At 42.9% G+C, this 18,607-nt stretch overlaps 1 protein-coding gene across 1 annotated transcript in view; it reads right to left on the reverse strand.

Annotated features, from left to right (window-relative positions):
• The window catches only part of Bmpr2 (bone morphogenetic protein receptor type 2), a 122,501-nt gene extending 104,911 nt beyond the window's left edge, over window positions 1–17,590 (reverse strand). Inside the window, exon 1 of the mRNA XM_059278849.1 lies at window positions 16,778–17,590. Within this exon, the coding sequence (XP_059134832.1) occupies window positions 16,778–16,853 (76 nt within the window). The 5' untranslated portion in view covers window positions 16,854–17,590. The remainder of the gene's footprint in view (window positions 1–16,777) is intronic.
• Between the last annotated feature and the right edge of the window lie 1,017 nt (window positions 17,591–18,607).

Raw genomic sequence — 18,607 nt, forward strand, 5'->3', positions numbered from 1 at the left:
AGAGATAGAGAGAGACAGTGTGTGGGTTTGCTACTTTGTTTTAAGATGAGGATCTTGTTATGTTGCCCAGGATGTCATAGACTACCTGGCCTCACTTACTTTCCCACCTCGGCCTCCTGGGTTGTTAGGACTACATATGTATATCACTACACCTAATTTCCAAAAAGTTCAAGCATTAAAGTATCTTTGATGGACTAGTTATTTTATAATAACTAATAATTAAAATGGGGTTTCATTTCCCACATCCTTATGGGTTTTTTTGTTTTTGTTTTTGTTTTTGTTTTTGCTTTTCAGGTATTTCGTATTCTATGACTTTTTCGTGATTAAACGAACATCACGCATCACCCAAGTCTTATAGTTTTGGTTGTGAGCCTAGCCTTTAACGGCTGAGCCATCTCTCCAGCCCAACATCACCCAAGTCTAACTATCAAGAATTAAAGTACTGCTGGACATGGTGGCACATGCTTATAATCCCAGCACTTGGGCAACTACAGCAATAGGGTTGAGAGATCAAGGCCAACCTAGGCTACATAACAAGACTTTGTCCCAAGGACACAAACAAAGAACAGATACAGTGAGAGAACGTGGCTGGTAAATGCAACTCTAAACGTGATTTCTGAGATCTTGTGTGCATATCTATTCTTTTGTACTGCCACTTTAACTAACGGTACCTTAACTATTTATGCTTCCCTTATAACCCATAAGACTGTCTTAGATACTGTTCTATTCTGTGAAGAGACACCATGACCACAGCAACTCTTACCAAAGAAAGCATTTAACTGAGGCTTGCTTATAGTTTCAGTCCATTATCATCATGGTGAGACATGGTGGCATGTACATGATGCTGAAGAAGCAGCTGAGAATTCTACATCTGGATCCACAGACAAGAGGAAGAGAGAGACACTGGGCCTGACTCGGGCTTTTGAAACCTCAAAACCCACCCCCCAGTGACACACTTCCTCCAATAAAGCTACATCTACTCCAACAAGACAACATCTCCTAATCCTTCTCAAGCAGTGCCACTCCCTGATAATTAAGCATTAAAATATATGAGCCTATGAGAGCTTATTCAAACCACCACAAGGATGATGCCTTATTAGCTAAATCTCAAAATCAGAGCTAAGGATAGCAACTAAGCTAACATATGCCCGATAAGCACTGCTTCCTACCACACCTCAGCTCATCCCATTTACAACTGGCTCATGTACTTACTAGGTATTTGGTCCCAGTGCTTTCTCCCCCTGGCTGCTCTTCCAAAGAACTCCATAACCAAACCACTTTTTTTAAGCCCTTTTGTTGTTAGAGGTTTTACTCTTTTTTTTGGGGGGGGGGGGGCACCACCCAGCTCCCAAATGAATCATACATGGAGGCTTATTATTAATTATGAATGCCCAGCCTCAGCTTAGCTTCTTTCTTGCCAGCTTTCCTTAACTTATTCCATCTACCTTTTGCTTCTGGGCTTTTCCTGTTCTCTTACTTCTGTAAATCTTACTCTTTTTTTTTATTTATTTATTTTTTTATTTTTTTATTTTTGAGACAGGGTTTCTCTGTGTAGTTTTGGTGCCTGTCCTGGATCTCGCTCTGTAGACCAGGCTGGCCTCGAACTCACAGAGATCCACCTGGGTCTGCCTCTCAAGTGCTGGGATTAAAGGTGTGCGCCACCACCACCCGGCTGTAAATCTTACTCTTACTCTGTGGCTTGCTGTATAGCTGTGTGGCTGGCCCCTGGAGTACACCTCTTTCTCTGGCTGCTAGATCTCCCCTCCCAGATTTGTGTGTGTGTGTGTGTGTGTGTGTGTGTGTGTGTGTGTGTGTGTGTATGTGTGTGCCTGCCAGACCCGCCTATCCTTTCTCCTGCCTTGCTATTGACCAGTTCTTTATTAGACCATCAGGTGTTTTGCACAGGCACAGTAACACAGCTTCACAGAGTTAAACAAATGCAACATAAACAAAAGTAACACACCTCAAAATATTCCCCAGCACCTTTTTTAGTACCTTGCTGAGGAATGTCATTCTGTATGCTGTGAATGTGTGTTGCTCAGATTTGTTGATAAATAAAACGCTGATTAGCCAGTAGCCAGACAGGAAGTATAGGTGGGACAAGCAGACGAGAATTCTGGAAAGAGGAAGGCTGAGTCAGGAGTCGCCAGCCAGACACACAGGAAGCAAGATGTGAAGGCAGAACTGAGAAAAGGTACCAAGCCATGTGGCTAAACATAAGAATTATGGGTTAATTTAAGTGTAAGAGCTAGTCAGTAATTAGCCTGAGCTAATAGCCAAGCAGTTATAAATAATATTAAGCCTCTATGTGATTATTTTATAAAAGGCTATGAGACTGTGGGTGAGAGATTTGTCCTGACTGTGGGCCAGGTGGGACACAGGAAATCTTCTGACTACAGTACCTGTCCAGTCACAGTGACTTGTACAATGTTTATACTCTACTATCATTTTATTACTGCCTATAAGCATTCTGTACATCTTTTTCCATTTTATATTTTGGTTATTGTCCTAGTTAGAATTACTATTGCTGTGATGGAACACCACAACCAAAATCAACTTGTGGAGAAAAGGGTTTATTTGGCTTACATACCCAGAGTCACAATCCATTGAGGGCAGCCAAGGCAGGAACTTAAACTAGGCAGGAATCTGGAAGCAGGAGCTGATACAGAGGCCATGGAGGGTACTGATTAATGGCTTGCTCCTCATGGCTTACTCAGCCTGCTTTCCTAGACAATGTAGGACCATCAGCAGAGGGATGGCACCACCACAATGGACTTGGCTCTTCCCCATCAATAATTAATAAGGAAATGCCCTACAGCCAGATCTTATGGAGGCATTTTCTCAATTGAGGTCCCCTCCTTTCAGGTAACTCTAGCTTGTGTCAAGTTGACATAAAACTAGCCAACACAGTTGCTCTCCAGTTATTTACTTAGAGATGGAGGTCTAGCTATGTTGCTTAGGTTGGTCTTAGCTCACCTAGCAGCAGGGACTACAGGCATGTGCCACCACTTATCTAGCCAAATCTGTATATTTTAACCCACAATATAGCAGCTGAACACATACCATCAAATATTGGAATCATAACTCACACTTCTGTACCTTAACACAACTGCATATGATAGATATTTAATGGATATATGATAAATGCAAAACAACTGATCAAATAGAAAACTATCTGCTAATAAACCAAATATTTCACAATTACTTTGAAGTGATTAATCAATTTATCCTAATTTGCTAAGTTTACAGATTCACAGAATGTAAACACTAAGGGTACCTCAATATGATCAATTCTCCCTTGTAACATGAAAATGTATTGATAGGAAATATAATTAAGAATCGAAATTTGGAAGCTGGGCATGATGGCTAATAACTGTAATCACAGCACACAGACAGCTGAGCCAAGAATACTGCCTCAAGTTCAAGAACAGCCTTGGCTACACAGTTCGTTCCATGTTACCATGGGCTAAATAAGAGACCCTGTCTTCCTCCCAGTGCCCCCAAAAGAAGAGAGTACTTGACATGCGAGGTACAACCCAGTGAAGGAGCATTTGCCTGACATGGGTAAGGCCCTGAATTCTACACCCAGCAACAGAGAAATAAACAAGGAGAACTTTTTGAGGGTTTTTGTTTTGTTTTGTTTACGTTTGGTTTGGTTTGGTTTTTGAGACAGGGTTTCTCTGTGTAACAGCCCTGGCTGTCATGAAACTAGCTCTGTAGCCCAGGCTGGCCACAAACTCAGTGATCCACCTGCTTCTGCCTCCAAAGTACTGGGAGAAAGTTTTAAAAGGCAAAATAATCTTGGGTTGAAATGAAGTTCTGCTACCTTCCAGGAATTTCTATGCCTAAATATCTGTATATGTGGGAAAAAAAATACTTGCAGAAAAGTTTATAATAACCACACGAAGCCGGGCGGTGGTGGCGCACGCCTTTAATCCCAGCACTCAGGAGGCAGAGCCAGGCGGATCTCTGTGAGTTCGAGGCCAGCCTGGGCTACCAAGTGAGTTCCAGGAGAGGCGCAAAGCTACACAGAGAAACCCTGTCTCGAAAAAACCAAAAAAAAAAAAAAAAAAAAAAAACACACGAAACAAAGAAAAGCATTTAGCACACTGCCTCTAACTAGAAGGTTTGCAACAAATAACTGTTAAGTAATTAGATATTGTTAAAAGCATATTCCAGTCAGGCATGGCGATCTAAGTATTATCTCTGCAGTCTACATGGTGAAAGAAGAGAACTCCCAAGTTGTCTTCTGACCTCTACACACATGTTCATGCACACACAAATGGACAAATGAAAATAACCAGCCGGGCGGTGGTGGCACACGCCTTTAATCACAGCCCCCTGGAGGCAGAGGCAGGTGGATCTCTGAGTTCCAGGCCAGCCTGGTCTACACAGAGAATCCCTGCATTGATAAATAGCAACTATCTCACTTCACTTGTTACTCTCAGCAGTATATAATGCACAAGTGTTATTTTATAGGTGTTAGGGTTATTTTTTGGTAAATCCTTTATAAAACTAGCTCCTTTAAACAACAATGAAACATTCATTTGCTGTAGAAATTCACTGCTTCTACAACATAATTCTCATGACAATTGCTAAGGACATGACTCAGCTGAATCTCACAGGAATCTCTCTCAGCACCTTAACAAAAAGATGTCATGTTCTAAACAACAAATGCTATAATTAGTGGCCTAAATAATTCAAATAGGCTGGGAAGATTTCAAGAATCAGCTCACCTAATTTACAAAACTAAGACGGCAGACCAAAAGGACATCCTTTGGTAATTTAGTACTAGTACTTATTAACTGCCTTTTGATATTGTTAGTTATTTCATCATTCAGAGTTCTCCTTCCAATACAACTGTTCGCTTTAAGAAATATCCCCAGCTAGATATGGTGCTGCACATCTACAATCAAGTAAGTACCTGGGAAGCTAACCCAAGAGGATGCACTTAGACAAATTTCACACACTCCAGATGTCCTATCCAGCACGCTGACACCACCACTCCTGTTCCTTTGCTTTCTCAGTGAGAACTCCAGGCTACTGTGGACTACACAGCAAGGCTTTCTCTTAAAAATAAAAAATTTAAAAAAGTAATAGTCGCAGGACTCTCCAATATCAAAGCTACATTTAAAATGTATAAATTCACAAAGCTACAAAAAGGCTAGACAAACTAGGACTGCTTAGGTAGAGATCAAGAGATGGAGGAAGTCTACTAAATCTTTAAAGCTCAACTTACTACCGAAGCCATTCTTTTTTACTAATGATGAGGATGGAACCAAGGGCCACGGGCCCTACTCTTTAGCAAAAGAAAAGAAGCAACCCAATATCTTTTATTTTTAATTTAATTTTGTGTGTTTGAGTGTTGTGGTAGTTTGAATATAATTGGCCCCCATAAGCTCATAAGGAGTGGCACTATCAGGAGGTGTGGCTTTATTGGAGTGGGTATGGCCTTGTGGAGGAAGTGCGTCACCGTGAAGGCAGGCTTTGAGGCCTCATATATGTTCAAGATATTGCCATTTCCTGTTGCCTGCAAGATGTAGGACTCTCAGCTACCTATACAGCACCATGTCTGCCTGCACACCACCATGTCCCTCCATGATGATAATGGACTCTGAAACTGTAAGCTGCCACCTCAATTAAATGTTTTCCTTTACAAGAGTTGCTATGGTCATGGTGTCTCTTCACAGCAATAAAAAACCCCAACTAAGACAAATGTTTTGTCTCCACTTACGTTTGTGTATCATGTGCATGCCTGGTGCCTTTGGAGGCCAAAGGGGGCACTGGATCCCCTGGAACTGGATTTGCAGATGGTTGCAAGGTCCATGTAAGTGCTGGGAATAGAACCTGGGTCCTTTGTTAGAGCAGCCAATGCTCTTAACCACTAAAACATCTCTCCAGTCCCCAACCCAATATTTTGCTTTTAAAAGAATGACTTAGCCAGGAGTGGTAGATACATGCCTTTGCAAAGGCAGAGGTAGGCAAATCCCTGTGAGTTCAAGGCCTGCCTGGTCTGCCAGGCTGGCCTGAGCTACGTAATAGAGAGAGCCTGTCTTTAAAAAAAAAAAAAAAATGACTTGAAGGAAATGGAACTTCTCAGAAATCTAAGTATATGGACAAAACAATGATTCCTAGAGAGTAGCTGTATAAATGGGAAAAGATTAGTGTTAAAAGATAAAATAAATTTATAAATTAACATTCTTTGTAACATTTCATCAAGCTAACACATGGGTTTTGGCCAAAGGACAAAAACAACTCAACAGCATATCCATGTAAAACATTCAAAAAGTTAAGGAATAATTTCATTTGACTGGCTTTAATCTCGCTTTCTTATCATTACACTATTGCTCTTGGTTCAGTCACTAAATATAAAGTTACTCTTCATGCTACACTGGTCCCTAAGGATTCTAATCACTATGAAGACATGGAAACATTATAAACACATCCTCAACTAAATTATGTCATCATCACACTCCTACTCTGTTGTTTTCCACAACTGAAGCTTTGCATCTTCAAGGAAAGGTTTTATTATCCAATCAACATTTGAACATTACAAATGAAAACGAAACCTCAAATATCTGCCATAATTTATAGCAAAATAAGAGACTATAACTGAGACACAATTGAGTTGATCAATTATTCTTGAATAATTAAATGTAAGACTTCTAGACATCTGAAATATTTTTGATTGTTGTTTTTGGGGTTGGTTGATTGTTTTAAATGCATGGGAGTTTTTGGTTTGGTTTGATTTTGGTCTTTCAAGACAGGGTTTCTCTGTCTAGCCCTGGATGTCCTGGAACTCTATAGACCAGGCTTGGATTAAAGGCATGGACTACCACTACCCAGCTTAAATGTATGGTTCTGATGTAGTCCCGATTACTGCTGAGTCTACTGTGCAGCCTGGGATGATACTGAACTTCGGGTCCTCCTCCCTCCCTCCCCAAGCTCATGTACCACCACAGTTTATGCAGTTTTAGGGAGTAAGCCCCCGGTTCTCCTGCACACCAAGAGAGCTACACTGACAGCATATTCAAGTTCTTTGTTTATTTGATTGGGGGTAGAGGATATTTTTTTGAGACACAGTTTCATTTTGTTTCCCAGAGTGGCCTTGAATTCCCAAATGCTAAGATTAAAGGCCACCATACATGGTTTCCAAGTCCTTTTATACCTTTAGGTTAACACTGTATACCAAATGAATGCTTTGCTATAGAGCAATAGAGTCCTGAACTTAATCTCAAGTCCCCCACTTAGTCAGTATACTCACCTACAAAAAGAAAAACAATAATAATAGTAATAGTGGGTTGAGAGCTCCATAGTAAAGCTCTTACCTAGTATGCTTTAGACCCTGGGTTCAAAGCTAAGCCATACACACGCAGGAAATGAAAACAGAAAAAATAATATTGCTCAGTCTGTCTAGGAGACAGTGAGATAACAGTAAATATAAAAAGAACTTAAATATACTAAGTGCTGAAGAAATGCTGGGGGGCTGGAGAGATGGCTAAGGGCACTTGCTGCTCTTACAGGACCTGAGTTCAGTTCCCAGCACCCAGAAGGTGACTCCAGGTCCATGCGTGGGTAGCAGTGGAACTGGTAAAAGCCGTCAGAATCCACACATACCATGAAGGCAACCAAGAGGGTTTTGACACCAGACAATGGAAAGCAGCCTTCAGTTCAGTTCTGGACAAGTTTAAGATATCCAGGGCTGCTAATAAAGTTGAAGCAATATAAAAAAAAAAAAAAAAGATATCCAGGGCTGGAGGTGCAGACAATGGGAGAGAGCTTACCTAGCATACACAAGTCAAGGATGCGTGGACTCAGTCTTCAACGTTTAAAAAAAAAAAAAAAAGGTGAGCTTAAGAAAGAAATATATTTGAAACGTAGCCTCTAGATGCCAACCAAAGTCCTAAGACTGGATGAAATTACCTAGTGTCAGTAGAGACAACCCAAAGAAAAAGTGGCACACACCAAAATCCCACCATTCAGGAGGCATGGGCTATACAGTGAAACCTTGTCTTAAACTAATTAATTAATTATAATTCAGATTACAAATTAATTATAAAACCTAGGTCTGAAGGCTACACATGTACATACATCAACATGTCATAGCACAGTATAACTTTAAAATTGTTGCATGGAAAACATTTTAATCAAAATTAAGATATGTAAGGAGGGGTCTGGGGTAGTACTCTTGTGCAAGGCCCTGGGTTCAAGGCTCAGCTCTGGGGTGGGGCAGAGTATGACATTCAAAAAGTCTCATATCTAGGTAATGATTGTGATTTTTTTCCTAGTATTCTTTCTGATCTTTCTGATATTTTCCAATATTTCTGAAATGAGCATGTATACTTTTTTCACAAATGTTTAGTCTGGAGCAGTTTTTGTTTTAGAGCAAAGTTTAGGAGTAGTGCAGAGATTGCTAGGCGACGGTGGAGCTTGCCTAGCATGTGTAAGGCCCTAGTTTTGAACCCACAATTGCAAAAAAATTAAGAGAAAATATATACAAGACTAGGGAAATGATGCTTGCTGAGCAAGCCTGTAGACCTGAGTTTGATTCCTGAAACCCACAAACAGAAAGAAAACGGTAACATTTCTAGGCTTATATTAAACATTAAGTGAGTATTGCAGCCTTAAGCGGCTCCAAATTTCAATAGAAACCAAAGTACTGAGCACTAATTAAAAAACTCAATGACAAATTTTAAGAGTCATAGACATGGCTCTGTGGATAAAGGCGCTTGCCTCCAAGCATAATCATCTGAGTTCAATCCCAAGGCCCCACATGGTGGAAGTGGAGAACTAATGGCCACAAGTTGTCCTCTGAACTCCATGCATGCACACATAATCACCTAGCAGAACTCACTGTGACTCTATTGTGATTCAGGTTCCAAGATGTGTCAAAATGAAAAAACTATACAAGTAACACTCCAGAAAGGATGCAGTAATCCACAAAGACCCTCCTCACTCTGATAGCTTCCACAAATGAAGAGACTGCCTCAGCTAATCCCACATATGACCAACTCCTTTACACACTTCACATTTCACCATACAGAAGTATAACTACTCATGCTTGTTATAGTGCTAAACAGAACAGGATGCTAAATTGTACCTTTAAAGAGCAGTGCTAAGTAATCACATGTTTACCTTTCATCTTTCCAGACATTATTCTTCACTGTTAAAGATTCATAATTCCTTGGCAACACCCTATACTTTAATGCAATTCCTTCTGTGCCTATTAGATGTACTACTCAAAGAATGTTCTATCCTGTGTGTGGGTTGTGTTGTTGTTGTTGTTGTTGTTTGTTTGGAGGTTTGTGTTGTAGTTTTTGAGACAGTTTCTCTGTGTAGCTCTGGGTTTCCTGGAACCCACTATGTAGACTCATAGATTCACCTGCCTGCTGGGATTAAAGGCATGTACTATTATACCCAATTTACATAGTGAATATGTACATTTGAAAATCCTTAAAATGAGCCAGGTGGTGGTGGCACATGCCTTTAATCTCAGCATCCAGGAGGCAGAGGCAGGGAGATCTCTGAGTTTGAGGCTAGCCTGGTCTACAGAGTGAGTTCCAGGGCTACACAGAAAAACCCTGTCTCAAAAAAAAAAAAAAAAAAAAAAAAGCTTAAAATGGCAAATCTTACATATTATAACATATTATAACAAAACCCACTAAATTATATATTTTAAGTGGTTAAATTATACGGTACATGAATAAAAAAATCAGTAAAGCCGAATTTAAATTTTTTTAAGGCCTGGAGAATAGCTCAGTGGTAAGTTCTTGCCTAGCATGTACAGAATGTCCTAGGTTCAGTCTTCAGCACTGTTCAAACAAAAAAACAAAAACCATGTTAACCTAAGTTTAAATATCAAGCCATGTATGTATGTTGGCTCAGGCTTATAATCCCAGCACGTGGGAGGTTGAGGTAGGAAAATTGCTAGGAGTTCAAGGCCAGGCTGGGCTACAAAGTGATATCCTGCTTCCAAAAAAAAAAAAAAAAAAAAGCTTAAATAATTAACTAGATCTTATTGATTTAAAATATATGATACCTGGGTCAAAGACTGGCCTGAAGCTAACCTTAGCATTATTTACTTTAAATTTAAAGGCTGGGAAGAAAAATGGCAAACAAGATAGCAGACGAATCTTTTTTTTTGTTTTGTTTATTTGAAATAGGGTTTCTCTACATAGCCCAGGCTGGCCTGGAACTCCACCCTCCACTGCCTCTGCATCCCTAGTGCTGAAATTAAAGGTGTCCACACCCGACCCAGATGAGCTAATTTTTTTCTGTTATTTTTTGTTTGTTTGGTTTTTTTTTTTTTTTTTTTTTTTCAAGACAGGGTTTCTCTGTGTAGCTTTGGAGCCTGTCCTAGAACTCACTCTGTAGACCAGGCTGGCCTCGAACTCACAGAGATCCGCCTGCCTCTGCCTCCGGAGTGCTGGGATTAAAGGTGTGTGCCACCACCGCCTGGCATAGATGAACTAATCTTTACTAAACTTCCAATTATTTAAAGTACATTTTAAAGTCATTTCCAATCTTAAACTTTTAGGATACCAGCTATTTTGGAGCATTCCTTACATATTTGGTGCACATCATTCTTTGATTTTTATTGAGCACAGCCCTACAGAGCCCTTCTCTACACTTTCATTAGGCTACTTCAACATATGTACTCAATATAAAACATGTTTAATTAAATTATGTTTCTCTCAATGTAGTTTGTTACAATTTTAGAATGCCTCAAAATCTCCCCAATCTAAGGTAAATTTGAAATACTGGGGCTGCGGTGTATCTCAGTGGGATAGAGTTTGCCTAGAGTGCACAAGGACTTGTAAAATTTGACCATCATCAGTGTAAGAGAAAGAAAAAAATATTCTCTAATAAGCAAATATATCATTCAAAGTGCTTATATACCTACTAATAATTATGTGAATCACTGGCACATTTTCTCTTTCAATATGCAAAAACACTGCATTAGTAGTACAGTGTCATCTAGGCCACGCCCTCTATTCCCAAATGCCGAAACAGCGAATCTGCACAAAGCAAACTCGCAGTAACATGAAGCAGGAACTCGGGACTTCCAATTCTAGTTGCACACTTCACTTAGGCATCTTTTACTTCAAAGATAATTAAAGCCTAGGGGAGGAACAGCAAAGAGGAAAATCAGCAGGGAGAGGAGCAGCAGAAAGGAGTTCAGGAGAAGTGCGTCCAAAAGCTGAAAGTCGACCAGACTTGCCAATCAGAAAACTACAGCTAGCTGGGTGTGGTGGCTCACTAGGTACTCAAGGCGCTAAAAAGGCTGAGACAGGAAGACTGCCCCAAGGCAGAGGCCAGACTGGGCTAGAGTGAGTGTCGAGCTAGCTAGGTTACACAGCAAGATGCTAACTTTAAAACCAAGCTAGAGATCCTGGCAGCATCTGACTGGGAAGCAGCAGAAAGAAAGACACTCGGGACAGGGAAGGCAGCAAGTTTTGTTTTCACTGATCTTTTTACAGAGGGCTGGATGGGGGAGGGATATTTAGAAGGGAATTAAGAAGAGCAAAAAGATACTGAGAGAAACCAAAATAGCTAGGTAGCAGGAAGAAACTTTAAAATCCTAACAGTCCACCAAGTGCCTACCCTTGCTCCAATAGCATGCAGTCTAACCTGTATCTCCCCATCATGAGATAACAGCCAGCATGGCATGAGATGGCTGAGCACAGGCAGGCCTCTTCTCTTTTCATCACCCTCCAAGATTCACAAAATAACTGCAAACGGGATGCATACGAGATGTTTGCGGGCTGGGCACTTCTTCAGTTCTCCCTTCTAGACCTCACCTACCCTTACTCCTCTGCCTACCCTCCTGGCCACTCCAGTCACGCACATTTGAACAAACTGTAAAGGGTTAAACTCTTTTTGTCAAGCACTATATTAACAACAAAATCAAGAGTATATACAAGTGTGGTTAAGGCAATACATCCTAAAATTTTTCTGTCCAAGTCTCAAAGCAAATTCATACTTTCTAGAAGTCATTAAATCCACACAGCTTACATGATAAACAAGTGATAACTAAAATATGAAATAACTGAGATTTTGAAAATATACTGGTCATATTTTCTTCTCTGATCACTTTCCTTATTTAAAACAAAGGTCAAATTATTACCTAATGAATTTCTTTTGAGACTACACAGCACTCATTTCATAAAGATTAAATTCATACATTCTTTATAATATACTTTATACTATAATTATATCAAGCAAATTCAAAATAAAATTATTTTATAATACTAATAAAATACCTGCTTAATTTAAAAATGAGTAAGAGCCTTTTTGTCAGGGCTGGAGAGATGGCTCAGCAGTTAATAGCACTGGCTGAGCCAGTCAGTAGTGGCTCATGCCTTCAATCCCAGCACTCCGGAGGCAGAGGCAGGCAGATCTCTGTGAGTTCGAGGCCAGCCTGGTTACAGAGTGAGTTCCAGGACAGGCTCCAAAGCTACACAGAGAAACCCTGTCTCAAAAAAAACAAAACAAAACAAAAAACAAAAACAAAAACAAACAACCAAAAAAAGCATTGGCTGCTCTTCCTGGGGACCGAGTTTAATTCCCAGCACCTACATGGCAGGTGATTCACAACCTCTGTAACTCCAGTTCCAGGGTATTTATAAACTCTCTCCTTTAGCCTCTGCAGGCACCAGGCACACACATGGTACACAGACATACATGCAAGCAAAAAAAAACCCATACACATAAAATAATAAGTAATTTTTAAAATCCTGTCATTTATTAACAGCTTATTTCTAATTCCACAGAAGATATTCATGAATTATATGTATTCTTATCATATCCATCTCACAGATCAAAAAAAGAAACCAATATTCAAACTCTTCTCTTAAATATTAAAAAAAAAAAAAGTTGGCCTTCGGCTAGTGTCATGTCTCTAGAGGGCTCCTGGATCTCCACAACCAAAAAGTAAAGAAAAATATTGGCCTTTAAAGTAGGAAAGGAAGCCGGGCAGGAAGCCGGGCGGTGGTGGCGCACGCCTTTAATCCCAGCACTCGGGAGGCAGAGCCAGGCGGATCTCTGTGAGTTCGAGGCCAGCCTGGGCTACCAAGTGAGTTCCAGGAAAGGCGCAAAGCTACACAGAGAAACCCTGTCTCGAAAAAACCAAAAAAAAAAAAAAAAATAAAATAAAATAAAGTAGGAAAGGTGTAGTCCTGTAAAGGAGACATCTCACACTGCACAAACACCAACACTAACATCACAGGAGAAACTCCAGGATGTAGAACCAAAGCTTGTAGACTGTCATGCAAAAGCCCTTCACACGGTAAGAAAACCCTCCCTCAGCCACCTTCCCAATTCTCGGAGGTAGACTGGAGTTTCAATTCTTCATTCCTCTGTGGTATACTATACATCCATACACTATACACAGCCTCGGAATATGCACATTTCATACACCCTGTCTTTTCACATGGAGGTATGATTCGATAGGCCAACCGATAGGCCAAACGGACGTTATAGAACAGTCTGGAAATGTGCAGTGGGAATGGGCTTGCCCTCTGGCCTTTCTGTCACCCCGCCTTGACACATGCTCCTCCAGATTTGGGCCCAGGAGACACAGGTGAAATGAAATAAATGATTGTTACATGGTATGAAGACTTTGTGGCTGCAAATTATCTTGTAGCAGAAAATCACCATACTTGGAATCAATTAGCACTGATGACATGAAGCACTTGTTCTCAAACGCAAACTTTAAAACTCTTTGGGGTTAAAAAAAACTCCCTCCCCTACAAAAAAAATATGTTGTATAATTCAGTATAATTAGACTACAGAGAAGAAAAATACCCATTTTATCAGGAACCTCAGGTAACTAACTGCTGTAGTGTCCAAACTGGGAAACACAAATGAAGATAACTAAAATTGCAGTTACTTGACAAAATTCACTAATGATTCTCTCACTTTTAGACAATTATACTGAAATTACTTCAATTGTATTACAAAGCTGACCCTTAAGCAAGCCTGAATTGCCTAATTAAAGCTAGCAGCACATTTAATCTTTATTAAAATAATTCATTTACTCTGATTAATTCTTGGACTCCTTAATTCTAAGAATAATTGGTATGCACAAATTGGAATTTTTTTTTTTAGAAAATTATCTAGTAAACCAGACTTGGTGGCTCCAATCTGTAATCCCTGCACTTGAGAAGCTGAGGCAGGAGTATCAGTGTGGACAAAAGCTTGAATCCAACCTAGACCTCACGGAGTTGCAGGACACACTGCCACAAACACCGCCACCAACAAAGATGACAAAGATCCCAAAGATTGGCACAGCATCTTAGTCTGCACTATTTTTTTCCCACTCAAGTCTAATCGCACCTACCAGTCACATCAACTCATCCATAGACACCACATCTACAAAGACACTCCCTAGTCCCTTGACACCTGATGGAGCTGCACTACTAGTCAATCCACTATCAGGCAAAGCTGTTGGGTTTTGGTTGTTTGTTTGTTTGTTTGTTTGTTTGTTTTTTTGCTTTGCTTTGTTTTTTTGTTTTGTTTTTTGTTTTTGTTTTTGTTTTTCTGTGACAGGGTTTCTCTATGTAGCCCTGGCTAGATAGAACTCACTAGGCAGACCAGGCTGACCTCGAACTCACAGAGATCCACCTGTTAGACAAAGTTTTTTCACGTTCAGAACCATGGCGGTGCATGATCAGTACCTGGACCATCATTTTGTAAACGTCCAAATCTCATGTTCCAGTCACAGGGAAAAGAAGTCGCTGCTGGCTCTACTGCTGTTAGCACTGAGGAGGTGGGAAAGGATGAGGCTATAATCCAGGCTCCAAGTTACTGTGATGAGTTACTTAAAATTCTGATCTTAATTCCCTCTCTCTCTCTCTCTCTCTCTCTCTCTCTCTCTCTCTCTCTCTCTCTCTCTGTAAGAGGGGAATAATAAAAACCTAGGATACAGAATTGTCAGGAGGATCAGAGGAGAAAATATATGTAAAGCTCTTTTAATAGTTGCCGGTGCATAGCAAGTACTCTGTAAACACCAGCTATTACAGCCCTGAGACCCAGCTTCAAAAATGCCATCATCTGGGACTACAACATGGGAAAGAAAAGAGAGAGAGAGAGACCAAAATCCCTTTTATACAAGGATTCTTTAAATATAACCCTTTTTAAAACAGGACAAAATTCATTTACCAAATAGAAATTATTTTGAAATCAATGTTATTTTTCTCTGATTTTTATCGGTTCTGGTCACAGAATGATGAGCACAACACTATGAGAATTTGCATTCTAAAAAGGTCAAATAATTTTAAAAAAAAAAACAAAATGTTCTTATATTTTTGCTTGCAGAATGACTGCTTACGTGTCAAGGCCATTTTTACTCTTTTCATATTTTACAGGAACCACATGACTTGTGGCTAGAGATTTAAACAGCTAACAAAGAAATTTAGAGAAAAACTGTTCAGTTTTGCTTCAAAAAGAACTGAAATGATCAAAAATATTAGAACATCAAGTTTTAAGGTGTAATCAAGTCAGATCTTCCAATGATTTCTAACACTACATAGACTTACTATTTAAAAATACTAGATATAATGAGCTGGAGAGAGGGCTCAGTCATTAAAAGCTAAGCTCACAATCAAAACTATAAAATACTAAATATTAATCTACATCAGACAAGAGTATCGGGTTCACAAAAGAAAAATTCAAATTTGCTTTCAGTATTTCTCCAGGACAGACCTTTAAAATGAAAATTAAACAAGTAAGCTGTGTGTCTATTACAACAATGAAAATTTTATTTAATGTGAAAATTACTTTTAAAAAATTGGAAAACTATTACTTTGTCTACTCATTTTTAAATGCATACTTCACGTGACTAATTTAAGAATTCATTCCTGAATTTTTCTAAAAGCAAAGCACGAAAACTGTTGCTTGAAAATGACTGCAATGTGAAAAATGAGTTGTTTTTTTTCTCAAGGCGACTGACAATTAAAAAGGAAATGGCCAAAGGAAAGGGGAGTACCGTTTCCTTTCACACGTTAGTAAATGTCAAAGAACTTTCAGGAGTCAAATCTCCTAGAAGTCTGATGCGAGGTCAAAGTTGTCTCAATGACAGGAAAGCCAACAGACGCCAGATGACTAATAGTAAAGTTATCAAAACACTTGTGTGCCCAGCAGTAATTCCAAAAGCATACAAAGTACAAATGTCCAGGAAGAAAAGACAGAGAATAGTTAAGATTCTTGGGAGCAAAACAGTATTAATGACGACAGCAACAAACAGTATTATACAATGTATCAAGATTCTCACACTCTGGCTTCCCCAACATGCATTCTATTCATCAGGTAACATTTCTAAATAACGAAAAGTAACGTGGATTCCCAAAGAGTGATCTAAACGTAAAAATAAGGTTCAATCAAGTGTGTGTTTAGTTCTTTTTATTGTAAACCAAATCTGCTTCTTTACATTAAAAAAAAAAAAACCAGCTCTGTCTCCAAAATCTTCTAATAGACAAAGTTCACTAGCGATTAAAATATTATTTTTAATCCTTGCATTACCTCACAGCTAAAAATGTCAAGATACCACACCCAATATGTCTTTTCCCCCCCTCCCGTGGGGGAGGGGTCAGGGAATACGGGAGTGGGGACGCGAAAACTACAGGAAAACACTGAAGGTGATTTCCCTGGCAGGTTCCTCCACCGGGATCCGAGCGCACACGCTGAGAAGGGCGAGCACAGGCCTCGGCCTCTGCAGGCTCCCTCCCTCGCCACCCGCTGGGGTAGGAGCCCGGACGCGCCACCCAGGGCTACTCACCAGCCGTAGTGCTGACCAGCAGGGCGGCCCACAGTAGCCAGGGCACCCGACAGGGTCTCTGCAGCGAGGAAGTCATCCCTGGGCCAGTCGAGAAGCAGGAGGGCAAAGAAAAGAAATCTGGGAAGTATATTCGGGCGGAGAAATCCGGCCAGGAGGCTGCTCGTCCCTCCGTCTGATTTATCCTGCCCGGATTACAATGCAGTTTGAAAGGACAAATGGCAGATGCGAGGACCTAGATGGAGAGCTCTCATTCCACTGCAGAATTTCCCTTCATCTCGCTCCCTCGTGGCTGGGGGGCTTCATTCGCCTAGGACGGGGTGCCTCGGCTCCCCCAACTGAAGGCATGTCCGTGGGGACGAAGCAGGGAGAGCCCCCAGAAGAAATCCCCGCAATTACTTCCCTCGTAGTTTCACGATATCAAAAAAATACCCAGATCTGGGAGAAAACATATCCAGAGTGCCGGGGGGTGTGGGGGGCAGGGATGGAGGGCGGGGACTCGATGGGGGGCCACGGAGACTTCAGAACAAGTTCCCCACCGCCGGGAAGGGCGAAGCGGGGCAGGCAGCGGCGCCCGGCCGCCCGAGTCGCATCGCTCGGGACTGGCGGAGGACAGAAGCCGGGGGTTCCTGGGAAAGTTTCGCTTCGTCGTCGCTGCCGCCCTCACTCGGATTCCGACAGCCCCCAATCCTCACCGCCGACCGGGGTCGAAAAAGGTGCCCCCCGCCTCCATGGGGCGAGCCCACCACCAGCTAGCTTCCTGGCGACGATCGCGCTCCGAGGGTCGCGCAGGCCCCGGGCCTCCGGGGCGCGGGGGAGGGGAGGAGGGGAGGGTCGCGGCGGCCCCGGCTAGCCCCGGCTAGCCCCGGCTAGCCCCGGCTCGCCCCGGCTCGCCCCGGAGCGCGGCACGCGGGGTGGTGCGGGGCTGGTCCCGGGGCCGGCCCCGGAGCCTCGCTCTCGGCTCTTCCCGCCGCTCGCACTCGCCTGGAGTCAGTTCCACCGTGGAAGCGCGGTCTCTTTCCCGTCGATGGCTCGAGAGGGAGCGAAGCACACACGGCAGCAAACGCCCCACCACCACCAACAACAACAACCCGGAGGGAGCCGCTGCCGCTGCCGCTGCCGCTGCCGCCGCCGCCGCCGCCACCGCCGCCTCGTTCTCCGCAGCTCTGGGCTCCGGGCGGAGCTCGGGCGTCGCGGGCCGAGGGCGGGGGGCGGCGGGAAGACGACGGACGTAGGTGGCCGAGGAAGGGGGTGGGCAGCCGAGCTTGCGAAACCCCCCGGGCGCCCCTCCGTAGGGTGTGTAGGGGGGGGGGGAGGCCCCTCCAGCGGCTCCGAGCAGACCAGACACAAAGGGGGGAGTCGCCGCAGCTGCCAGTCTGAGGCGCTCCCGGTCACCGGAGTCGCCCCGCCTCCTCCTCCGCCTCCTCCTCCTCCTCTCAGTCTCCGGCTCGCCCGCTCGCTCGCTCGCTCGCTCGCTCTCTCTCTCTGCCCGACCCCTGTCTGTCTGTCTCGGGCCTGTGGTGCAGCGCGGGCGGCGGGCGGCGGCGGCGGCGGCGGCGGCTCCAGAGAGACGCACTGCGCCTGCGCGCCCGCGGCCCCGCCCGGCCCCGCCCCTCGCTCCCAGGCTCGCCGGGAGAGCCAGGCCCCAGCCAGGCTCGGCGTCTGCTTCTCGCCGGCTCCCGCGGCCCCGGGTAGGGTGGGGCCGGACGGACGGAGCGACGGACGGACGGACGGCGTGGGGCGGGCAGCTTAGGGTCCCTCTGCTCGCACGCGCGGACCTTCCGCACGTGGATGGCGCGGCGATCCTCCGCGCGAGCGTGGAGGAGCGGGCGG

The sequence above is a fragment of the Peromyscus eremicus genome, chromosome 13 (genome assembly GCF_949786415.1).
Source record: "Peromyscus eremicus chromosome 13, PerEre_H2_v1, whole genome shotgun sequence".
Taxonomy (NCBI): domain Eukaryota; kingdom Metazoa; phylum Chordata; class Mammalia; order Rodentia; family Cricetidae; genus Peromyscus; species Peromyscus eremicus.